The 26,198-nt window shown below is 41.1% G+C and overlaps 1 protein-coding gene across 1 annotated transcript; it reads left to right on the top strand.

Moving 5' to 3' along the window:
* The first annotated feature begins 190 nt into the window (after positions 1-190).
* Positions 191-17,883, top strand: Serpinb8 (serpin family B member 8). The gene is made up of 7 exons (XM_005368738.3): positions 191-430; positions 7,021-7,202; positions 8,978-9,115; positions 11,224-11,341; positions 13,324-13,466; positions 13,962-14,114; positions 14,982-17,883. Exons 2-7 carry the CDS (start codon positions 7,035-7,037, stop codon positions 15,384-15,386), a joined length of 1,125 nt encoding a protein of 374 aa, XP_005368795.1. The 5' UTR covers positions 191-430; positions 7,021-7,034; the 3' UTR covers positions 15,387-17,883.
* Positions 17,884-26,198: the final 8,315 nt, after the last annotated feature.

The following is a 26,198-nucleotide window of genomic DNA, read 5'->3' on the forward strand; positions in this document are numbered from 1 at the left end:
GTCCTGAAACGGGGCAAAGTCATCCACACTGTCCTGGGCTACTAAACCCTAGCTTTGTCCTCAAATCCAGGTACTGGTGTCAGTAGACAGCCCTGCAGCCCTGGAAGAGGCTGCTTGGCCAGTCCCCTCCCATGTGCCACTCTGGGTAGCGTGAGTCAGACTGTTGGGGCCTGTTCATTATGCTCTGAGTCACCCGAGGGAGACTTGCCCCGGATCAAGGCGGACTTTAATTGTCCACAAAGCAGGACTAGAAGAAGCTGCAGCCGCAGTTAATCAGTAAGGTAGGAGCTGTGGGAGGCTCTCACACCCCCAGGTTCCCAGAACAGACAACTGCTCTGCGGAGCCGGGAGGGAGAGGCCCCGCGGGAGAAGGCAGATCCCGCCAAAGGAAAGGCAAGAGCCTGGGAGCTGGCGAGGACGCCGACCAGCAGGTAGGGGCTCCAGAGGGGCTGCAGGGTCACCTGGGTCTAAGCCTGGGCAGCCCGCTTCGGCGAGGCTAGCAGAGCGCAGGCGCATTCTGGGTCCCGCGCCTGCTTCCGGATGGACGTGTTTCCCGGGCACGCAGAGGCTTCTGACACTGCTGCGACCCCAAATCTTGGGCTTTGATGCCTGGCAGCGGGCGCTGGAGCTTTTACATTCGCGAAAGAATAAGCTGCGGGTGCAGAAAAAAAAAAAATGCTAGGGAGTGACCTGCTAGGAGCCAGGAATTTTCGTGGAGCCTCGAGCTAGTTTGGGGTGTTGGGCTCATCCCACGCTGGGTGGAAAAGAAAAGTCCCCTCTGTTCCTCATTTACTGCCAATACCCTTCTCCTTCCTCTCTCTCACCTCACACAGGTTTCCACTGGACTGTCCTCTCCACCAATATTTTCTTACCTTCCCTTTATCTTTCTTTCATTGACTGCTTCTTGTCAACATAAAACAAAGCTGCTTCATCCCCCCTCCCCCCGCCGCCGCATTACCCCTGCCTGTGTAATGTTCTTCAGCTGAGCTCCCCACTTTCTAGATTCTCTTCAGCTCTCAGGCACCTGCCCTACAGCTGTGCATTGCAGGCCCAGACTGCCTCGGAGAGCTTTTTGTCCCATGTCAAGACTGTGTGTCCACCTATGCTGGGATGGTGGACCACGCAGACATATCCTCCAGGTTCTCTTAATCAGCAAATTTCTGAGGTCACGATTTCATTTTATTTTCTCCCTTTCTCTCTCCCTCCCTCCCTCCCTCTTTCCCTCCCTCCCTTTTATACACAACCTTCAAATATTGGACATCCCCTAGAATAAGGTGGATTTCTCTTTGAAAATTTCACCTGTTAACAAAGGCTGGAGTCAGGACGTCCAAAGCCTCTAATGCTTGCTCTGGAATGTTTTCTGTTTTTTGCCCTACTACATTTCCAAACTGCAGTGGCTGCCACCTTACAGCTTCGGATGACTTGATAGCTCCCACACTTCTCAAATGGAACACCTTCCCCATTCCAAGCTAGTTCTTCATAGGCACGTCCTATGCCTCTTGACCTAAATATGCATTTTGCAGGGAGCTTTACACTGATTCTTGCTTCCTCCCTCTTTCCTAATTTGCAACAACCACTCTACCTGAAAATACCTACTTCTCCAGTCAGGGTCTCATCTATATCAACAGTCAATGGTCCACGATAGTGGCCTAATCACAGACTCCCTAGCCTCTTTATATACCAAATAGTGAGCTGTGTCATTTTCCTAAGGCCTGATATCTACATATAACACTTTGTTAGAAGTGTTTGGCTTCTAGCCCCTAGCTGATGTTTAGACTCATCAATTCAGCAAAAGAGACCCATCCTATCTCCCCCTGGTGTCTCACAGGATTCCAAACAGACCAGTCCCCAGAACGCCACACAAACATGATCTGCCTACTTTTTTTTTTTTTTTTTTTTTTTTTTTTTTTTTTTTTTTTTTGTGCCTGCCAGTTTCTCAGACTGGAATTCCCCCTTAGTATCCCCTCCAGAATTCCTGCTCACGTTTTCAGAGGCAGCTTCTTTGAGATGACTACATGGGATTCTATTAGAAATCAGCTCCACTACTGGTGGGATTCCTTGGCACAGAAACCTTGACAAATTATCTGCTTCAGAGACCAGGCATTTCAGTGTTTCTGTGGTCAGGGATTTGACAAATATTTTTTTCTCTTCTCCTCTCCTGACATTTGTAGATTTTTGTTGACCCTTGCAGATCTGTGTCTGAGACATGGGATCTGAGGATTGGAAATAATCGGGCAGACTATAGTCTAATAGAGACAAGTTTAATTATGTGCATATCATGTATAAGAGTATACTTTTATACATGAATGCAACAAAGAAAGCAACGATTCGAGGGAGGTTGTTCAGTAAGCATGATCAGAAAAAATGTAAATAAATGCCAGCAAGCACACACTAAATATTAACAGAACTTTCTCAAGACAGACCAATTGAAACACAGTTACCTGTCATGCACTATAGATTATATCTGGGAAACCAGGAAAGCAAGGCAGAGGCTGTATCTAGATTCAGAGTACACTGAAGACGGCAGTCAGCGTGTCCTACCATCAGATTGGGTCGTATAGCTACGTTCAGACATCCACCAAGAATTAACATGCCCTATAAATGAAATGTAAATATTTAACTGAGGAGCCAAGAAATCACATCCAAGAACAATCCAGGGGAAAACTGCTCTTGAGGTAAAAAGGCCCTCTTCATTTTCTTCTGGAGCCTCTCTTACAGTTCCTGGGGCATTGTTCCCCATGGGTCGTTCTTTTGTTGTGTTCTGACAAACATGAAAGGAGATGACAGCACAAATGCTCTCTGAATGTTTGCATTTGGGAGATTGTGGAGAAATGAAGTGTTTCATACTCCCAGCAAAAGAATGGTGTCACACACTCAGAAGCAGGGGACTTGGTTTCCAGGGTGTCACTTCTCCTGTGAATCCTCTGGACAGTGCTTAATTGTCCTTGTTCTTATTTCTTCACTTGTAAAAATGAAAATTAACTGAATACTAATTCATTTATGTGCCAATCTAGTTGCAGAATGAACCCTAAAGGTATTATTTAGTATTTTACTAAAAATAATTTCACTTTAGATTTACTAGGCAAAGTCCATTTTGCTTGACCTTCCAACTTTCTCAAAAGCTTCTTGTGTAACTAAGATTGAGACAAGAAAACAAGGACAGAGTCATATTTTCAAGTAGCTCCTGTTCTGGATTAACTTTTGTAGTAAGTAGGACCATGCTTTACGTGTGTATGTGTGTGTGTGCGCGTGTGCACACATGTGCATGCAAGTGTGTTTACACATGCCAGTGGGTGTGTGCATGTGAGCGCATTTACATGTGTGTGTGATCATGTGCTCACCAAACTGTGGTATGCTGTTGCCTACTACCTAGGTGCTAAAAAGGAATGGGGTCAAGGAAGTGAGATGAAGGAAGGAGGCGTGAAAGGAACCAGAATTAGGAGTTTGCAATTAGGAGCAATTACATGTAAAGTAGCTGTGTTTCATGCAGTAGTTTAGTTTATTCTGTTGGCCTGTTCAGACAAGGTGAAACATGCACCTCACACTCACACACACACACACATATGCACACACCCCAAGGTTTTATCCTAAGGTAGGATCAAATCAGAATTTGGTCATGATTTATCAGACTCTATTTTCCTTTTCTTAGAGTTTCTTTGGTGCCACCTTCTGGTTGATGAAATTTGTGCAATTTGTTTAGGCCTCTATCTTCTGAAATGTCAAGTGCAAGGTGAGGCTGTGAGGGCAAATGTTGCCTGGAGACGAGGTGGATCCTGCTCTACTGGGGCTTGCCCAAGGCATGCCATGTTACCTGATGCCTGTACTCTTTGATGTCCTGGAGAGGTTTTATAATATGGTGACCCAGAAGAACTTCAAATTTTGCTCTATAATAGATGCCTTCTCTTAAAACCTGCCTGGATGGGGGGAGTTTATACAAAAACTTGAGCAAAATTCCCCTGTCTGAGCCATAAGTTCCCCACTTTTTATTGTGTCTGAGAGATACAAGTGACCATCAAGTCCTTGGACCTCAATAAAGTATGAGTGCAAAGCTACTGTATGTGACGTTCTGAGTTCATGATCTGTCTATACAGGGAAATGAACATGTGCATGGCCATAAGCTCTAGGTAAAGTTTCTAGTGTTTTCCATATTGTTTTTGTTGCTGTTGTTGTTGTTAATTTTCCAAATTAGAACATAATCTTCTTGTGGGGTTTAAAAGTTCCAGTTAGAATTATATGTGCATATGGGAGAAAAGATAGCATATTAAAAAAAACAAACAAACAGTTTGTAGGTGTAGAGAGAAGTTTCTGTCCCACCCAATCCTATAGTCATTAAGTCCCAAATAAATACACAAAGGCTTATATTAAGTACTAACTGTTTGGCCTCTTAGCTCAGACTTATTATTAACTAGCTCTTACAACTTAAATTAATCCACAGTTTTTACCTATGTGGCTTGGTACTTTTTCCCAGTAAGGCATTTTCATCTTGCTTCCTCACATCTGACTGGTGACTGTGTCTCTGCCTTTCCTTTTCCCAAAATTCTCCTAGCTTGGTTGCTCTGCCTATACTTCCTGCCTGGCTACGTGCCAATCAGCATTTTATTAAACCAATACGAGTGACAAATCTTTAGAATGTACAAGAGCATTATCCCACAGCATGTAGGGCCATAGTGACTAACTTGGTGAGATTTAAATCTTCTAAAACTTACTAGCCAGGGCTATCATAAAGTTTAATAGAAATACACACAATAAATATAAAATTATTGTGAAAGACAATAATTTAAGATTATAATAACTAATAAAAGCAACTACTAATAATGATCATGTGACATTTTGGTACAATCACAATGATTAATAATGAAGGATTAATCACAATGATAATAATGATATAAGTAATATTACTTTTATCACTTGAAACAAGAGTCATGCTTAAGTTGGACTCTTATTTTCTTGCTGTTTGTTTATTTGTGGTGCTGGATGTGCTTTGGGGGAAGGGTTTTGAAGTCAAACCCTCTTTTTACTTACAATTTGAGAAAGCATATCTCTGAATAGTCTTGGCTGGTATTAAACTTCATCTGTAGCCAAGATTGTCATTGAACTTGTGATAATTATGTTTGTCTCAGTTTCCCGAGTAAGTGAGACAACAGAACTGTGCTGCTAGGCCAGACCTAGATTGGGGTGTTACTATTTCCAGAGCCAGGTTAATAGGGCTCAACTGGGTAGCCACATTTCAATGATGGCTTTGGGGTTCTTGGGCATGCATGGGTATAAAATTGGTTGGAGGCAATTAATTTACATTTCAAAGGGCGAAGATCTTAATAAATACAAGGTTTCTAAAGTTAAAGCTTTGGGAGGAAGAAGTCAGGGCTCTAAGCAGGATGAAATCTTTGCATATTTGGCCAAGTTTAGCTTTATTTCTTTTTAGTGAAGCTGAGGGAAAGGCATTCTGGCCAGGACAGATCCAAAGTCATTGCTCCTAGGTTTGGATTTCATGTGAAATAAACCCTCTCCCCACACACCCTCTTTGCAGGTTGCCACACTAGTCTCAATAGATCTTGTGGGAAATATTGTATCTTTTTGGAGTCACACTGATTCGCATAAATTTTTCATCTTCAACAGTCCACATTTCAGGGTATACTATCCTAAACAGAGCCTCCAAAACTGGTAAATTTTTATCCTTCCAGTTTTTACTTTTCATAGTAACAGAAGTACACTGTGCATCTGCAGAAAATTAGTTATTATTCTTAGAAATTTTTAAAATAATTATATTAAAGACATCAAACTGAAAGAGGAAATAGCAGTATTCTCTTGTTTTGTTTGTGTGTGATGACTAGGAATGACAGGCTCTGGAATCCAGGAGTTCCAGTCTCTAATGACTCAGTGGATTTCCGAAGGGTCATTCACATCCTGCTCAGCCTTCCAGTCCCTCCCTCCTTGAGGCAATTCCTGTATTAACCTCATTTTATTGGGGTTAAAGGGGCAATGCTGAGAACAGTGGCTGGAAGTGTACCCCAAAGGCTACTTAACGAGGGACTTACTGTTAGAGGGAGGGATTAAACAATTTTGGAGGTTGTCTGAGCCCCTTTTTCGGAGAGTCCTATGTTCATGAGCCACATGAACATTGGTGACATTTGTATATATGCAGGGGGGGATATTTGATTTTGATTTCATATTGGTTGTATACTATTTTTGTTAGACAAGCATTGATGGAGGCAGTGTGGAAATGAATGGAAGAAGATGGACATCTTCAGGACCAGAAGTTCTTTAATTAGAACAGCTGAAGTGCTGCTATCTTTCTGCGGAAATGAAACTGTGTGTGTGAATGTAGCAGCGGAGGTTAGGGTTTTATCAGATGGAAAGCAGAAACTTTGGTGATAGAAGATTCTGTCTGCATGTCTGGAAGTGGTGATGCCACCAGGTTTGGTGTGTGGATCTCCTCAACAAAGGCTTCCACAGGTGTGGTCAGTCAAGTCAGCTTCCCTGTCCACCTGAGGCTCTTAGGCCACTAACCCTTCAATTTTCTTACAGGCTTATGACTGCATAGGACACATATTCATCATCTCCCAGTCCTAGAGGCCCAAATTCAGCAGTTGTACAGAAGAGCCTGGTACCCTGCTCTCACCAAGGCCCCCAGGGGGAATTTTGGATTTGTTTTCTTTTACCAACTTCTTGAGGTGGCCACATTGGTGGCCTGCCATCACAGGGACCTCTGCCTGCATCTCTGTTTCTTACCCTGACCTTCCTACTTCTTTCTGTTTTAAGAGCACTTGCAAGTTTATTACACTTTCCTTAATACTGTAGGTTAGTGTATATGTCTAAAATCCTTAATTAAATACCACAGTAATGTACTTACTGCTAAGTAATATAATAAAATAACATTTACAGGGTTTAGGGGTAGGACTGGGTATCTTTGAGGTACAGACTGATATTTTATCTGATATGCCTAGTGTCCCCTGCAGGAGGCCCTGGTGTCCATGTGACTACAGAAATCCTCTGTTGATGTACCTCTGTTCTGTGTTTTCAGTCTAGACCTCTCAAATGGGTGACCTCTGTGAAGCCAATGGCTCTTTTGCCATCAGCCTCTTGAAAGTATTGGGTGAAGAAGACAAGTCACGAAACCTGTTTTTCTGTCCCCTGAGTGTCTCCTCTGCCCTGGCCATGGTCTACTTGGGAGCCAAAGGAAACACTGCAGCCCAAATGTCCCAGGTATGCTTACTGGAAGTTGCAGGAAGGGGTGCATGGGAGACAAACAGCAGGTTGGTTTTGGCTCCCTACATCAGGGGTTCTTTCTGTATCCTCAGCCAGCTGGTAGAAGTCAGTGGCTGATGGTGGAGGGGAGACTCTGTAGTGTTTCATATATGGACCAGCACAGGAGCAAGGCGGTCATGTGGCTGATGGTGGAGGGGAGACTCTGTAGTGTTTCATATATGGACCAGCACAGGAGCAAGGTGGTCATGTGGAACCAGTCATCTCCACAGTTTACAGGAGACATTGAGTGTTAAATTCCTTTATCTGGATAAAAGTGATCAAGCATTCTGGTAAATTCACATCTTGCAGAAAATGGTAATTAAAGTCCTGACCCACACAAAGGAACATGATGCACCCTGTCTTTGTTATCGTTCTAGTTTTTGAAGCATTCTGTTTTAAAGAGTCATGCAGCCGTGTAAGTAAGCTTTTGTGGAATGGGTGACTTTGCAGGTATGATTATACAAAAGTCGAGGAAAATGAACATAAGTATGGAATTAGTTCTTTGGGAATCATTTAGAGGGAACACACAATCCGCATTATCTACAAATGACACAATCCTGATAGTTTGGAGATGTACTTTCAACCATGTAGAAAAGCATCACATAAGTCACCATGTGGATATCACTTGGCCACTAGCATGATCGTGTGTGGATGATCTTCTGCAGTACTGAAGTCACTGGGGAAGAAATCTTGAGAGTGAGATTTGGTCGGAGTCATACACTCACTTTGGTTTGATATGTAAATCACAATTGGATTTGGAAAATAAGAAATTTTGAAAGCTTCTTCCTTTTTATTTCTGCTGTTTTATTCTTGTATTCCCTGGTTACTAGATTCACTCCTGTTGTCTAATTTCTTTTTTTTAATATTTATTTTTTTCCATTCAAAAATTTACATTTCTTCCCCTCCTCCAATTTCCCTCCACTCCCCCAACCCCCCCTCCTCCCTACTTAAGAGAGGGCAGGGAACTCTGCCCTGAGGGAAGTTTGAGGCCCTCCCCACAGCATCTAGACCTAGGAAGCTTTGCATCCAAATAGACTAGGGTCCCCAAAAGCTAGTGGCTACAGATAGAGATAGAGACAGAGACCTTCATCAGAGCAATGGACTGAGCTCCCAAGATCCAGTTGAAGAGCAGAAGGAGGGAGAAGATGAGCAAGGAAGTCAGGACCGCGAGGGGTTGGTCCACCCACTGAGACAGTGTGCGTTTTCTAATGGGAGCTCACCAAATCCAGCTGGACAGGGGCTGAGTGAGCATGCGATCAAACCGGACTCTCTGAATGTGGCTGACAAGAGGGGCTGACTGAGAAGCCATTGATAAAGGCACTGGGACTTGTTCTACTGTTGTCTAATTTCTATGCTGTGCATCGATCCTGGGTTATCACATGATGCCTTACTAGGATGGATGATTCCTGCAGACCAAGGACCCTCACCCAAAGAGGGCATTTTTGCTTCCCCAGAGACACATCCTAAGGGCTCAGTGCTTTTGTTCTCAGAGCAGAGAGGTGCTACTGACATCTAGTGGGTAGAGGCCACAAACGCTGCCAATGTCCTCCAAAGCACTGGGCAGCCCCATCACAGCTGCAGATGACAAACATGCTGGCTTGTAAACCTACTGAGACAATCACCCTGGACTCCTTGTACTATAGGAACATGTCACATTGTCATCCCTTAGCTGGGTTTGTGTGCAGAAGGGGAGATAATGACCGTGTTCAATAGTCTATTTATTCTATTCCTAGGTACTTGGTTTGAACAACGGTAGAGATGTTCACAAAGGTTTCCAGACCCTCCTCTCAGAGGTTAACAAAACTGGCACCCAGTACTTGCTAAAAAGCGCCTGCCGACTTTTTGGAGAAGAATCATTCGATTTCCTTTCGGTATGTTGTACTCAGACATTGAGGAAAAGAAGTTGAAAACAATAAAAAAGATGAAAATTGAAGAAAAGCAGGCAGCAAAGTTTAATGGTCTCGTCATAGAAATGTGCTTAGAATTACTCGTGTGGCACTGTAATCGTGGGTTTTAGGACTGCTTTTGAATTATGTCCTCTCAAGTTCTTTTCCTGACAAATCCCTCCGTGATGTCGAAGTCAATATATTATCCTCCTGCACCCAGATAGATATCTTCACCCTTTCTCCCTTCCCCTTGAGTGACCATGTCATCCACCATGTTATATAGAGCCCCTCCCCATCCTACCTGTGCTTTTGGGGCTGAGTGTTGTTGAGACAAACTTTCAAGGTTTCTAAGATCTACTCTGTCTTCTAAATCACCACTGTTAAATGAATTCTGATGGGTTGGTTGTAGGCTGTGGCTTCCACATTATTATAGATTGCTTTTAATGGGTCTTTTTGTGCCTGCATTGGTTATTTACAGTCTCACAAACCCAACCACTGGAAAAAAATAGTCTAAGATAAAAATGTCTTGATGCTTTAGTCTTATCTATCACTGGAGATGACTCTGGATCCCACAGCTCTTCTAATGAAGTCATGTTCACTTTGAACATCAGCTTTACATATTGGTGGCACAATAACTCATAGTCTACATTTCTACTATATATGGGCTCTAAAACATTTTAGGTATTGAACAGAGAGTGAAGTTAATTGCTACATATGTATCTGAAAACACATTTTTGTTTTTTAAGTTATCTGAGTTATACTGTGTTAAGGAATCTCCTAATTTAACTTCCACTTATGTTTGACTTTGCTGATATAAGCGAATGTACATAGAGGCTCACGTACACAAATGCATTCATTCATATACATATATTTAATGAGGATCCATAATCCCCATTATCTTTTGCTACTTCCAAGGACCTTTCCTTGTTCCCTATAATCCAACTGTTGCTCTCAACCTTCCTAATGCTGCGACCCTTTCCAACAGTTCCTCATGTTGTGGTGACCCCCAACTATGAAAGTATTTTCATTGCTACTTCATAACTTTCATTTGCTACTGTTATGAATCATAATGTAAATAATTTTGGAAACAGGCTTGCTAAAGGGTTTGAGAACTGCCCAATCATTGTGTTCCAGACATAAACATTTGTTGTAATAGGAGCGGCGGGGCTGCGTCCCCAGCACCCTGCCGCCTGGCTAGCTTATGCCCCGAAATAACAACACACAAATTGTATTCTTTTAAACACTGCTTGGCCCATTATATCTAGCCTCTTCTCGGCTAACTCTCGCACCTGGACTAGCCCATTTCTAATAATCTATGTAGCATCAGTCTTACCGGGAAATATTCAGCCTACATCCATCCTGAGTCAGAGTTTCATCACGTGTGTCCCCGAGTGCTGAGCTATGGCGTCTGTCTGAGGCCTCTTACCTCACTTCCTCTTCCTCCCAGCATTCTGTTCTGTTTACTCCTCCCACCTATGTTTTAACCTTTGAGGCCAAGCAGTTTCTTTATTACTTAACCAATGACCTTCCTCCATCAAACATTCTGGTTATTTCCTTGTCTACTTTTAAGTTTACATTGTAGTTCTTTACAGTGTAATCAGTAGAAAAGTGTGAGTGCCTGCCAGGTGGGAAAACAGTCATCTTGGTATGTCTGGAAGAGAAATATCTGTGCTTTGTGCATGGATAACAACAGTCTTAACTTGGCTTAAATGTCTTTTTGTACAGGGTATCCTGTTAACAGGCCATGGGCCACCCATTGTGTACAGGGTATTCTGCTAACAGGACATGGGCCACCCATTGTGTACAGGGTATTCTGCTAACAGGACATGGGCCACCCATTGTGTACAGCGTGTCCTCTTAACAGGCGACATGCCACCCATCCAGGTGCATCTTTTCTCCTGGCATCCAGTATTTCTCTCAACATTGGGCAATGTAGGAGACCCACATCTTTTTGAGAATTGCATGAATACATCTTGAAATACAGCATCACCTCCACAGACCCTTATGCTAGAAAAATGTTAAGACAAAACATTTGTTCCCCCAATTTTGAGAAACTTAGCTGAATAGGCTCCAACCCCTGTTTGTGCCCATAGACCTTCAAGGATTCCTGCCAGAAGTTCTATCAGGCAGAGCTGGAAGAGCTGTCCTTTGCTGAGAACACTGAAGAGTGCAGGAAACACATCAACAATTGGGTGATGGAAAAGACTGAAGGTAGGAGGCTTTGATTTAGGTGGACTTTGGAGTTAGGAGGGACAGTGAGCTCTGTGGAAGATGGGGCTGGGCCCTCCATGGTGTTGCTCCTGTGGCCTGGTTCTCAGAGCTATAATGATGTGTATGCTGAACTTTCCTTGGGACTATCAGATTGTAACATTGAAAAAGTAACCCAATGTTGAGTCTCAGACTGCTTCCCTTAAAACTGTGCCGAGAAGTCCCTGATAAATGCTTCCTTTGGGGTCCCTGGTAATGTTCTGCTGTTCTCTGAAACAGAAGTATCTTCTCTTGGGATGAAGTTTAGATGGTGTATCAGTTAGAGTTGGCCCGTTCCCTACCTGTTGGAATCTGAGCAGTTCATCAGTTCACTTTCAGCCTTCATCCTTCTCTTAATGTGACCGTGGTGACCTCCTCCTCCTCCTAACATAACCAGGGGGACCACAGTTGTTTCAGAACATGACTCTTCTTCAAATTTGCTCTAGAATCTTGTAGTCTTGTTACTATCGGGGTTACAACATTCACAAACCTGATTTCTTCCTTTCCTCATGAAATATTCTGGCCTGCTCTTGACTTGAATGTTGAGTAAAAGAGGGTGCCCTAAATAACAAGAAAGAAACCTAGAGACTTCTAAGATGTGTAGGAATTAAAAGTCATTTACTTGTTCAAGTGACAATCTGGAACCTAGCATCTAATACATTTAATTGATATGATACTCTTACCATATTTGAATTAGCAGTGGTTCCCTGATCATACTAACAAACACTGGTCAGACCATGAGCCCAGGAAGGAAGAGCCTCCCCCCCCCCCCCACGTAGTTCATGCATCATCACCTAGTGGGCTCTGGCATGCCCGTGGATGAGATAACAGTACGTCAGCAGACGCAGTCTCAGAAGTTTGCCTTTTGTGTACCATCACTTCTCTTTATCTCTTCACATCCTCCATGTAGGCACCCCTTGTATGCTTTTCCAGAATAGTAGAGCTGAAGGCTGTCTTTAAGATCATCTTGTCATTGGCCATGGAACTTGAGCCTTTTATACTGTTTCCATAATTTCTTTCTCTGGCTTACTTTTTGGATAGCCTTCCTTCCTTTATATATACCTACATATACCTATATACACACACACACACACACACACACACACACACACACACACACACACACATGCACATATATACCCACACATCTATATACATAGATGTGTATGAATATATACCTGTATATATTACAAGTATATATTTCTGATATTTTGGAAACCACTGATTATATAAATGTGATTTGGAAATTAGTACTAAGTAGTGATTCTTAACCAGGACTGGATTTACCTTCCAATTGTCACTTGACAGTAACTGAGGGTATTTGTGGCGATTAAAATTGAATCAGGTATGACTAACTAAATCCTTTACCTTGTACCCAACCAAGAAGTGATCCAAGTAAAATGTCCATAGTAATGTAACTGTGATCTTGTAGTGCTAAGACCAAGAGGGCATTGTTAGAATCAAAGATATTGGCTTATTTTCTTAGTGTAGCCAACTGCTACCTCTGTGAATTGAGCAGAAGTTCAGGGAAATGCTCTCATCCTGAACTGATAAACACACAAACTCAAGGCTAAGCCATAGCAGCCACACCTGCTTTCAAACTTCTCTCTACACAGGGCATGTTCACACATACGTGATACATCAGCACTACTGAGGCTGAAGAAGGAAGGCTGCATGTTTGCGGGTAGCTTCTGCTGTGTAGCAAGGTTGAGGCCAGGCTAGTGATGCAAAAGACTTATGAGGAGCAGAAAACATGGTTATTGTTTAAGGACAAATGATGCATTAGACAGGACTGAAGCCTAGTTCTCTACCTAATCTGGCCTTTAAATTTTATGTCAGGATAATTGATTATAGGAGAGTGCTTATCACTACCCTTATCTCCAACTCACAATAGACTTTTCGTACAGTCTTCTTCTTCTTTTAAACATTTTTTACATTCTCTACAGGTAAAATTTCAGAAGTTCTAAGTCCTGGAACAGTCTCCTCACTGACTAAGCTCGTTCTCGTGAATGCCATGTATTTCAAAGGAAAGTGGAAGGCTCAATTTGACAGAAAGTACACAAGGGGCATGCCATTTAAAACTAACCAGGTAGGGTAGTATTTTCCAATGTATTGTTATTTTTTATAAGTAGTAAGCTGGAAAGGTGGTGGATGAGAAAAGGAACAGTTTGTTTTACACTTGATTCTTATTCTATTTCTGAATTAAACTAATACCTCTTCTATATCTTTAATTATAGGTAGGAAGAGAAACTAGAATAATGTGTACACTGGTAGTTATCTTTTTTCTTTACTCATCCTTGGTCAATTTCTTCTTACCTTAAATATGGAATGGAATGTGACTTCTGTCAGTTTAACAATAGCAGGCTACACAAATGTGTGATTTTACCTAGTGATACCTCATCCAATGAACATAAGCCCATTCAACACTGCAATGGGCTAAGGAAGATTTTACATTTAACAGACTAAGTGCACAGAAATAATGATCATCTTATACTCTTCTGAGTCCCAAGAGTTGGATATAAGTTGTTTTTAGTAAATTATATTTATCATTTTAGAAATTTAACTTCAATTTCATTTTCATCAGGAGAAAAAAACAGTGCAGATGATGTTCAAGCATGCTAAGTTTATGATGGGGCATGTGGATGAGGTGAACATGCAGGTCCTGGTTTTGCCCTACGCAGAGGAGGAGCTGTGCATGGTTGTTCTGCTTCCTGATGAGAACACTGATCTGGCTGTGGTGAGTCCTGGGTGCCGAGTGTCTGTGCATTGCCAGTTGAGCTCATTTTCCAAGTCCGTCTCTCAGCTGCGTTTGCAGAGTTTCCAGCTAAGAGTTATTCTAGGTCGTGCTGGATGAGCATGCAGGTGTTCCCGTCAGTGAACATGTGAATGCACTTCTTTTCATGTTTGTCCAGAAGTAGACAAGTTTTGATGATGTTAGGATGAGAACGTTCCAAAAATATAACAGCATTTTTTTTTTTAAATTTAGGAGGATGAGGCTAGTTGATATCCCAATTATTCTTCAGCAAAGATCCTGGAAGAAGGATAGCATTGGATGGTGGCAGAGTTTCCCGCATATTAACATGCTTAGGAACTCCATGGGTAATAGTTTCAGAAATGCAGGTTGTAATTCAGCTTGAGATTTTGCATTTCTAACAAGTTTTCAGATGAGGCAAGTGCAGTTGACTCATGGAACACACCTTGAACACAAAGACCTAAAGTATGGATCTGCAGTTTCATTTAATCTTCTTCATGACAGCAAAGGAACAAAATCCATGAAGTAGAGACTTTCAAAGTAGAAGGTGTATGACCAGGAGTGTTCTGGTAAGTCAGCTGTCTGCTGGCAAAGCTCCTGCCCACCATGGGAGGGCACAGGATAGATGGTAAGGGCACTTGATTTCCTTTTTTTTCTATGTAATCAGAAAGCTATTGACATATGTCTAGAATGAGAACTACCATGGCCCTGTGAGAAGAAATTGAGAAAATTCTAGGAATAGAAACAAAGTCAAACGGCTGTCCCTCCTCACTAAGTAAAGGGATGAAGAAATGCAAGTGACAGTAGCCTACTGTCCTCCTAATTTTAAAAACTGACCCTTTGTCATTTCAGGTAGAAAAAGCACTTACCTATGAGAAGTTCAGAGCTTGGACAAACCCAGAAAACATGACAGAAAGTAAAGTCCAAGTTTATTTCCCCAGATTAAAGCTGGAGGAGAGTTATGACCTGGAATCTTTTCTTCAGAGTTTGGGAATGACAGACGCCTTTGAGGAAACAAAGGCTGACTTTTCTGGAATGGCAACTCAGAAGAATGTGCCCGTGTCCAAGGTTGCCCACAAGTGCTTTGTTGAGGTCAATGAGGAAGGCACAGAAGCGGCGGCGACCACCGCCGTGATCAGGAATGCCCGGAGCTGTAGAGTAGAACCAAGATTTTGTGCTGACCACCCGTTCCTTTTCTTCATCTGGCACCACAAAACCAGCAGCATCCTGTTCTGTGGCAGGTTCTCTTCTCCATAAAGGCATTATCGTGGGCTGAGGATGTATCTCAGTTGGTAAAGCACTTGCATCGCAAGCACCACGCCCTGGGTTCAACCCTAAGTACCCTATAAAAACAGGCATGATGGTGCCTTCCTGCTGTTCTAGCATTTGGGAGGTACAGGGCAGGAGGTTCAGTTCAAGAGTCATCCTCAGCTACATAGAAAACTTGAGGCTAGCCTTTTGATACCTGTTTCAAAAAGACAATAAAGTGTAACGTGTGATTGCTTTACACATATTTTTTTTTTTGCCACATGCCAGAATTAAAATCCCATGTTTCCAGATTGGCAAGGTGGTTTCACTGCACAAATAAAGAGTATACTTACTAGTTGGTGAATATCTTTGCTGACAGCTCCAATGCCATGTGTGGGGAGTTTGGAGCCGAGAAGGCCATACTTGATTTGTAGTGTCTAAGTAGCTTCTGATTGTCTCCAGCCTTATTCACAACCCTGCTCCCAAAGTGCTATCCCACACTGTTAACATCTCCACCACTGCCAGTCTTATCAGGCAATGCCAGTTGAAGATCCCTATTACATCTATAGAATAACTGGAACTGTCCCCTGTCTCACAAGAAGCTGAGACAATCTCTCATTCCATCAGTGTTACTTAACAGTCCTGCATGTCCACCATTTAGACAACTCTTCCCACAAGTTTCAAGTACAAGTTCAAGGCTTCAGCCTGGAGAGATGGCTCAGTGGTTCAGAGCACTGACTGCTCTTACAGAGGACCCAGGTTCAATTCCCACCACCCACATGGCAGCTCTCACAGCTGTTTGTAACTCTAGTTCCAGGGGATCTGACACCCTCACAACAATGCACATAAAATGAAATAAATTTAAAGAAAATAAATTTATAAAATGAAATAAATTTAAAGAAAATAAATTAAAGAAAAGAAGAAATAAGTTCCATAAGTAAGTTACAGGAAGTAGTTAAGAGACAAAGTTCTAAAGTGTGGTGGTCATCTCCCCTAGTTCTTTCTAAAGTGTGACCCTTTTCCCCCCTACCTCTTCCTAATGCTCCACAGTGTGGTCCTTCTCCCTCCCTAGTACTTTCTAATGCACGCAACCCCAAAGGAAGCTTCACTCTGAACAGTTCTTACAAACCAGATATCTAATTAACCATCTGCTCAGATGTGAATCAAATGCACTCCTGATGCCCTAAGTGCACATACATTCAAACACCACTAAATGAATCCAGCATGTTGTATTTATACATGTATGTGTGTAACAATTAAAGAAGTCCTGTATCTAAGAGTGAGTGAGGAGGGCCCAAGAGGAGTCGGGTGAGGTTTAGGGGAATCTGAGCAGAATGCTAAATAATTGAACAGAACAGGAATAACTGAAAGTAGCATCCAGTAAGTTCTGAAACATGCATGTACCCATGATGGCATCTGCATAGTTAAGACACAGAACAGGACCGTCACACCTGCAATTTTTTTTTCTGTAAACTTTGTAATATCTCTTTTTCATTTAAATTTTTTAAATTAAAATATAATTTCATCATTTTCCTCGCCCTTCTCCTCCCTAATACTGCTCCTATGTGAAAAAAAATTGAAATGAAATTTATGCCCTGGCAATGCTGAAGCATGTGTGGGCAGCCCATATATGACAGTTCTGTTGAACTTGTCTGTATTGGGTTTCATAGTCTAGATTGGTGATGACAACTGACCAGGTCTCTTCCTCAAAAGGGCACCAGATCTCATTACAGATGACTGTGAGCCCCCATGTCGTTGCTGGGAATTAAACTTGGGATGACCTTCAGAAGAAGAGCCAGTGCTCTTAGCTTTTGAGCCATCTCTGCCGTCCAACTTTAGAGCCCTCTTCCCTTGTCTCTATCCATAGTTAAATATGCATATTTATCAGTCAACATACAAATGCAATGTGCTGAGTCCATTCAGTGTCCCTTGCATTTGTGTTTCTAGGAATGTAAGAGAACCAATCTAACCAATTCCCACCACTTGGATGACTCATTCTCTCTTTCTCAGAAGCTGTTGTTTGTAACTCTTAATCTAGGGTATGGCCCCATGATATTTTCTCTATCTACATTGAGATGTCAATTCTTGTTACAACTTTCAGGTCTTCTTTAGGTAGCCATATTGTTGGGATTTCATTGCTTAGCTTGCCTGGCATAGCTAGAAGACGCAATCGCACAGCAGACCTCCTGGTCCTCTGGCTCCCTTTCTGCCCCCATTTCTGTGATGTACTTTTGTCACTGTGCAATCCATCTGCTCCATGTTCCATTTCAGCCACTTACACCCACTCTCAGGCAATTCTTTATGGAATAATGTATCTTTTGTATTATTACTGTCAGTCACTGAAAACATTTTTAGAGTCTCCTTCATTGCATTATACTTTACGTATTACATTATATTATATATTGCATTATACTATATATCAATAGTTTCTTTTGTTTCTACTTAATATGTCATTATATAGACATAATTTGTTTATCAATTCATAATCTAATAGATATTTGCAATGTTGTCAAGGTTTGGTTACTGTAAATAAAAGTTTTTAAGAACACTCATGTTCACATATTTGTTTCCTAATGCTTTCTCTTTTTTTGACTAATTAGGAGGTGCAGGTATAACATTTAAGAAACAGCCAAGCTTCTTATGGTAGCATATATATTTAATTCTAGCACTCACTAGTGAAGGCAAAGGAAGGAGGATCTCTATGAGACAGAGGCCAGTCTGGTTTTCATAGTAAGCTCTATGTAGGCACCTTCTCTACCTCTCTATGTCCAATAACGTGTGTGAGTGTTGTCTTTAGCAATGGGGCCTTGCTGTCAGATTGTGGAGAGCAATCTTTGGTCTTGCAAACATCCTGGGTTATTTGGGATTTTCCATGTGACCCTTTTGGCCAGCAACTCAATTGAATAAAACCCAGTTCCAGTAATAGACATTTTGTTTAGTGACTAGAGTTGGGCAGTTGGCATTCTGTCTCCCTCATTCTTTGGAAATTTCATTAGGATAGCTTTTATGTATTACATGAAGTTTCTGCCACACTAGGTTTCCATATTGCCCCTCAAATGCCCTTCAATTTTAACTCTCTGTCCTTCATTCCCTCCCTCAATTCCTTCTCCCCTCCCACTTCTCACCTGGTCCTCCCATTGTCTTCCCTCCCCCAGACCCACCTATAAAATGTGTTCTCTTTCTCCCTCCCAGGGAGATCCATGTGTCACCTTTAGTCCCTTTCTCTATGTGTAACTTCTCTGAGCCTGCAGATTTTAGCTTCACTTTCATTTACATAATAACCAATATTAACTTTTTTTTTGGTTTTTCAAGACAGGGTTTCTCTGTAGCTTTGGTGCCTGTCCCGGAACTAGCTCTTGTAGACCAGGCTGGCCTTGAACTCACAGAGATCTGCCTGCCTCTGCCTCCCTAGTGCTGAGATTAACTTTTAAGGGAATACATACCATATTTGTCTTTCTAGGTCTGGGTTACCTAACATTTCATAAATAATATGTTCTGTTTCTTTTTGTTGCATAGAACAATTTTTCCACATTATCACCAGATTCTTTAGAGGTTATTTTCAAAATATGTTTAATATGAATAATTTTGATTCAATTTCTTTCTTTCCTGAGGTTTTTATCTCTACAGGTTTAAACACACACACACACACACACACACACATCTTTATGTATTTTGAAAAATATGAAGTCTGATATGGTCAGAATGCCTCATCTAGTGATTCACTGTGAGTTTCTCACATAATTGACAATGCAACAACCATAGCCCTCACCTTAAAGGGAATAACAGGCAGTTTATTCTGGAGCTGTTTTAAGAGACTGTGTTCAGAGAACACAGATTTAGGACACTCCAAATTTGACAGTCCACTGTGGAAGCAGCTTTATGAACTTAGTTTTACAGAACAAAGAAAGCCATAAATCAAAGCAAGTTTCAAGTACACTGGTGACTACATCAGAGAGGTGGTTACAGCAAAATGGGGGGAAGCATTTTTGTAGGACCAAGATACTATCTGATGATATTCTTGGGTTTGGGATTGGTGGAAACTTGTTCTTTGCTAAGTTAATAGCTTTTAAAACAGTTTCTATCAATTAGGCATAAGATGTACATCAGTTCCAACACAGAGATAGGTGAGAAATGGCTGCTCCAGAGGCAAAAGCTAAGGTAGCATCTGGACCTGTAGCATCCCAATGTCTCCATAGTCCTGAACCAGGCTCTTCAGACTTGTTCCTTTTCAGGAGGTCTTGCCCATACTATGTAGAATTTGAAAAACATAAATATTTTACCTTTGAGCTTTTATGTATAATCTTTAGTACTGTGGGATTAGCATAACAGGCCTTTGCCAGCTCTCTCTGCTTTTGCTTGGACTCTGAAGTCTTTGTTCTCTGCCCTGTTGTCATATGTCAGCTAGAACTAACCGCAGAGGGCAGCGTCTGCACAATTGGCATGGTCATATGGTGGGTCTCTGCAAGTTGCTGTTTCAGTGCACATCACATGTTTCAAGGAAAGAAAGACAAATTCTACGTCATTGCAACTGGTGAACTTGATCTGCAGTCCTGAGTGAGGTTGCCGCAACAACTGGGCAAGGGCGCGTTTCCAGATAGAAGTCCTCATCATCTGACTTCATGTAAGCAGAGGAAGTGAACGCTAACAATTCCTAAGTCAGTAACTAGTTACATGACCTTGAGCAAGTTAGGGAAAGTTCTTTGTGTCCAGTTTTTCCTTTGAAACATGAAAGGGTTTGCCCAGATGATCCCTACGTGGCTTGCGCCTCTGCCATTCTCTAACAAATGTGCAGCACAAGACTATTTTGGGGCCATATACTTTACTTTCTGCATTGACATTTTTCTTGCTGCTTTATAAGCTTTTGTTATTTCAGAGATGAATTTTGTCGTTAGAAATCCAAGTTGGCTCCAGTGTGCTGTTAAATCGACACCTTTTTCATTTCAGTTAAGGACTTTGATGATAGCTGCCAGCCAGAGCTTGCAAAATAAAACCATGTTTTCTGTTCTAACATTTGTTTCATCTTCATCTTTTGTCAGCCGAAATATTGCTATTTGTCATTTCAACATTTTCCAGCGATACCTCTTTCCTCATTTGGGGCCTTTGAAGTTTCTTTCATCAGAATGAAGACTTTTGCTAATAGATCTCCAGGGCTGCTCCTTGTGTCAGGGAAAGGGGTTAGCAAGCCTCCTTCAGCGCTAAGCAAGGTCTCTAGCTGATCTGCTCTGCTTCCTAATTAGAAAAGTGACATTCAAATAGAGAAAGGAGCAAATTTGGAGACAAAAATCTGCTGCTGGGCTGTGGCTCATTTTGCTTCCCTGGTGCAGAGCTGTTAACAGCGCTGTTACAAAGTGTGTGGCTGTTAGACTGCCCTAGCCACCTCTTCACTAGCACAGGGGCAGCCACCCAAGAATCAGTTCCCAGATAAAGCCCCGGGAGCTTCAAGCTTCCTGGGCATGAAGGTGGTAAGTGCAGATTCCCCAAACTCCTTCATCTGTGAAAGGTTCACTTGTCTGCTGGGTAACAGGGCTTTTTAGGGGACCAGTAATGAAAGCTGAGATTCTTTCCATGCAACCCATACTATTCTAAGTTTGAGCACAATACAGGGATATTTTTAGAGATAAAAGTTCAGAATCAAGATTGATATAAAACCCAGGTGATAGTGCTGCACACCCTTAATCCCAGAACCAGAGAGGATTATAAAATGGGAGGAGACATCTCTCAGTCTGATTCTCATTCTGAGGCTTCCTAGAGGCAGGATCACCTTTTCTGGTCTGAGGTCTAGGTAAGAGCCAGTGGTTGGTTGCTTTGTTTCTGGTCTTTAGGTTGAACCAACCCCAGTATCTTTCTCTGAGTTTTTATTATTTTTGGACTCTGATAACTTTGCTATCAAGAAGAGAATAAAGGTTGATTTCTTTTCCACAAAGTGGACAGGGAAAAAAAAAACTATCAATCGTGATGGCAGTGAACAAAACTGAAAAGAAGTTGTGTCTGCAGAAACTATTTAAGATATGTGTGTTGTGCATGTATGTATGTATGTATGTATGTATGTATGTATGTATGCATATGTGTATACACACCCTATACATACATACATACACACACACACACACACAATTAGGATGTTGCAGTTTGGAGGCTGATTTTATTTCTTTTTTTTTTTTTTTTTGTTTTTTTGAGACAGGGTTTCTCTGTGGTTTTGGAGCCTGTCCTGGAACAAGCTCTGTAGACCAGGCTGGTCTCGAACTCACAGAGATCCGCCTGCCTCTGCCTCCCGAGTGCTGGGATTAAAGGCGTGCGCCACCACCGCCCGGCCTGGAGGCTGATTTTCTTACGTTGATCTAGTTCTAGCCCCGTGGAACAGTCATTCCTTGTCCTTGCCCACCTTTGGTCAGAACTAACATCTTATGACTAAGAGAAACCCTTGTAATCTATTAATTTAGGAGAATGCCAACTTTCACTAACCCCAATCCTAAGAATGTCATCAGATAACATTATGGGCATGTAAAAAGACTTTTCTCATCTTGCTGTATCTGTCTCTCTGTTATATGTACCAACATATTTTAAACATGTCTTGATAAATGATTTCTTTATTTTGTAAAACTATACAATTTCATAAAACTGCCTCTACATTGGCTCATGAAATTGAGGAACTTAAATCTATGTTCCCAGACCATGTTCTCAAATACCTTCAGAATAAACTATCTTCATTCTCTTTGAGAAATCTATCATCTTTCTGTCAACATAGGGTAAAGAAGCATGCAAAATTCCATAATGCAAATAGAGATAAATTATTAAAAGTGAGTTTACTGGAAAGTTGTAGACATCAATATTTGAGTTGTGATTTGGGAGAATAATCCAAACGCCACGTTTATGATATAGAATCTAAGACTCAGTTTGCGTGGCTTGCTTGGCACCTTAGCATATGTCCTTATTTATTACAGCATTTTGTTAAGTATTTTCAGAGTGTGCCTATTAGGATAATTATTGTTAGTGGGACACCTGAGCTGGGAGTAGTGAATGAGTGGTTTTAGACCTTCATTAAAAAGTTGTTGAGCGCCTGTTATGTGATGGCATATGTACTAAAAAATGGTAGCATATATCAGTAATCTGAACAATTTAGAGGCCAATCCAAAAGAATCATAATTGTGAAGGAAACACAGTACTTCTAACTGAAACACCTTGGAAACATGAGAAGCTCTCTAGCGAACCATATGTAAAGACTAGACAAGAAGGTTCAGCTGAGTCCAGTAATAATAGACCCATTGACCAGGTCCATATCCTTCTATAACTAGCTTATTCTCACATCTGGAATAACTTTCTTTTCTTGTCAGTGACATCTCCTGACTCAACTAAACCGATATTCATAGAGCAAAAGTCTCCATAGGACAAATAGCACATGAACATGGTTTCTCAATGGCCTTACTCTCTGTAATTTTTGATCACTAGAATCATAAGATCAAAGAGGCCACTGAGCTGATAATAAGTATTGATTAGGGTAGTATATAATATTACTTTAATATTTCTTTCTCTTCATTTTCTAATAATGGAAAAGCCTGAGGACATTTCACTTCTGTGGTCAAAAATATCATGGGACCACATGAATTCTCACCCTCCAGCTGTGTATATAATGAAATAAACTCTTTTTACCTCTTGTCTTCTGCTCACTGTAGCACATTAAACTTTTCTTATTTCAGAGTTATGTCTTATGGGACCTGGTACTATTCCAGGAAGCTGCATAAGTCGTTTTGGCAAACAAGACACCAGCTTTTAGCCTGTCTAAGATTTCAATCATCACCATTACCCAACCATTCCCAGGTTTAAGATCAGGACTTGGAGTAACCCACTTTCTCCAGATTTACAAGAAATCATGAATCAAGTTTTGACCCTTCTGACATTTTCAGCCCATTCATTTAGTCCTGGGAAAGTGTCCTTTAAGTATTATATTAATCTTTCTTGGTTGTTTGTTGGTTCTTAGAAGGTAAACTCAGTCTTGGGAGTTCTGAGAAAATATGTGTGTGTATGTATTTGTGTATTGTGTTTGTGTGTGTGTATTTGTGTGTCTTAATTTTATTGGAAAGTTAGGCTTACTAGGAACCAGACAACAATAACAACAAATTAATAGAATTAATAAAATTGGGTATTGGTGGGGGTTTCTTGTTTGTTTCTCAGATGCCCAGACCTGAAATAACGATACAGAAACTATATTATTATATTATTATAACACTGTTTGGCTTAGTTCTTATACCTTAAATTAATCCATTTCTATTAATCTATGTTTCGTCATGTGGTTGTGACCTTCCAGTAAGGTTCCATCCAGTGTTCAGTGTCTGTCTCCTTCAGCGGCTACATGGTTTCTCTGTGACTTTACCTACTCTCTATGTATCTATTCCTCTGGCTATATTCTGTTAAACAATTGGCCAAAAGCAGTTTCTTTATTAACCAATGATAATAAAACATATTCATAGCATAGAGTGGAATCCCACATCAATTGGGCAGTCAAAGTTTACTCAAGATTTTTATTTCATCCTCTTCTTTTGTGACAATATACTCCCGACTCTATGACTAACTTTTTGCAGCATCTCAGGGACCACAGGATGGAAAGAAATGCCTTAAAGATTTGTGGATAGCAGGGCGGTGGTGGCACACTCCTTTAATCCCAGCACTCGGGAGGCAGAGGCAGGCAGATCTCTGGGAGTTCGAGTCCAGCCTGGTCTACAAGAGCTAGTTCCAGGACAGGCACCAAAGCTACAGAGAAACCCTGTCTCGAAAAACAAAACAAAACAAAACAAACAAAAAAAAAAGATTTGTGGATAAACTCATGTTTCAAAATGTGCCCTAAGCTGGGTGGTGGTGGTGCACGCCTTTAATCCCAGCACGTGGGAGGCAGAGGCAGGTGGATCTTTGTGAGTTCGAGACCAGCCTGGTCTACAAGAGCTAGTTCCAGGACAGGCTCCAAAGTCACAGAGAAACCCTGTCTCAAAAAAAAAAAGAAATCCTGTCTCAAGAAACCAAACCAAACCAAAAGAAAACAAAATGTGCCCTAAGTACCTCAAAGTTCAAAGCAATTATTGAAACTTTCACTTCATTTACTATATAAATATTTTTTGTTCAAAGAAAAATGGCTGTGTGCTGGTTAGTTTTATGTCAGTTTCACACAGAGTTAAATGAAAAGAAGGAACATCAATTGAAAAAAATTGATACAGTTGTCTCTATAAGTTCAGGCTGTGGTGCATTTTGTTAATTAGTGATTGATAGGGAATAATGGTTTTGTACACTGTAAAGATTTAACACTTGTATTGGTTTAATAAAACACTGATTGGCCAGTAGTCAGGCAGGAAGTATAGGTGGGGCAACCAGACTAGGAGAATTCTGTGAAGAGGAAAAGAGAGATGTGGTCTCTAGCCAGACACAGAGGAGGCAAGATGAGAATGCCTCACTGACTAAAGGTACCAAGGCATGTGACTAAACATAGGTAAGAATTAAGTGTTAATCCAATTTGTAAGAGCTAGTTAATAATAAACCTGAGCTAATAGGCCAAACAGTTTATAATTAGTGTAAGTCTCTGTGTGTTTCTTTGAGACTGAATGGTTATGGAACTAGGAGGGACAGAAACTTCTCTCTAGAGGTCTGGCCCAGCCCATCTTGGGTGGTGTTACCCCTGGACTGGTGGTCCTGCATTCTTTTAAGAAAGCAGGCTGAGCAACTCATGATGAGCAAGATACTAAGCATCACCTCTTCATGGTCTCTTCATGAGTTCCTACCTCCAGAATATTGTTCTGTTTGAGTTACTGTCCTGGCTTCCTTTAGTGATGGACTACAATGTGGAAGTATAAGCCAAATAAACCCTTTCCTCCCCAACTTGCTTTGGTTATAGTGTTTCATCACAGCAATAGAAATCCTGTGATAGGCTGATTTAAGAATATTATCTTTTCTAGAGCAAGTGACTCATACTTGTGTCCTTGGGATTCCTTTTAGACTGGCATATATCTCATTTATCTGAGAAGAGAATGAATTATCAGAGATCTTAGGATATCAGTCTTGAACTTTTAGTCCCATGGCTCAGACCTGGACACACAATCACAGAACAAGAATTTCTGTCTCCATTGCATGCATTATACTCAGTTCACTTTTTCCTCTTACAGTGCTCTACAAAATCTTTCTTCCAATAAATACAGTTGTAAAACTCTGCCCAGGTACTGTTTCTTCTAGGATAACTCTCTAACTATAGGTGATGATCTATGTAACTGTGCACTTATGCTTATCTATATGCATCCTTTATATGAGCTATATCCTGATGTGACTTACTGTAATTTACACATGCATACCTGTTTGGGAGATACATGCAGTTGCATCCTATCTACCTTACTAGATCTAACTTCAAATGCTCCATAACGGTAGTCAGTCTTTGGATTTCCAATAAAGTTGCAAGAAAATGTCTTATAGTTGGGGTTCTATCTTTATTTATAGTATTTCAAGTCAGTGTATGGACTTTATGGAAGGTACATTATCAATTTTATGTGCATCTGTACAATTTTATGGTGAGATGGAATGTTGCATCTGAAAAACTGAACCAGATTATTCTTGTTAAGAAATACTGACCTTCAGTATTTTATACATAAGATTCACCTAAATACACATGTAATTATTTCCCCTATATTATAGAATATCATCTGCTTTACAATATCAATCTGAAGTTTTGAAATTTCCTGAAGAGGACATTTTCAATCTTCCACTCATATTTCATATTCTGAATCAATATTCATTAATATTCAACTACTGTGTTACTTTCTAATCCCATAAATAAATTTTAAGAAGAACACA

This window comes from Microtus ochrogaster, unplaced genomic scaffold (assembly GCF_000317375.1).
Source record: "Microtus ochrogaster isolate Prairie Vole_2 unplaced genomic scaffold, MicOch1.0 UNK39, whole genome shotgun sequence".
In the NCBI taxonomy this organism is placed as follows: Eukaryota; Metazoa; Chordata; class Mammalia; order Rodentia; family Cricetidae; genus Microtus; species Microtus ochrogaster.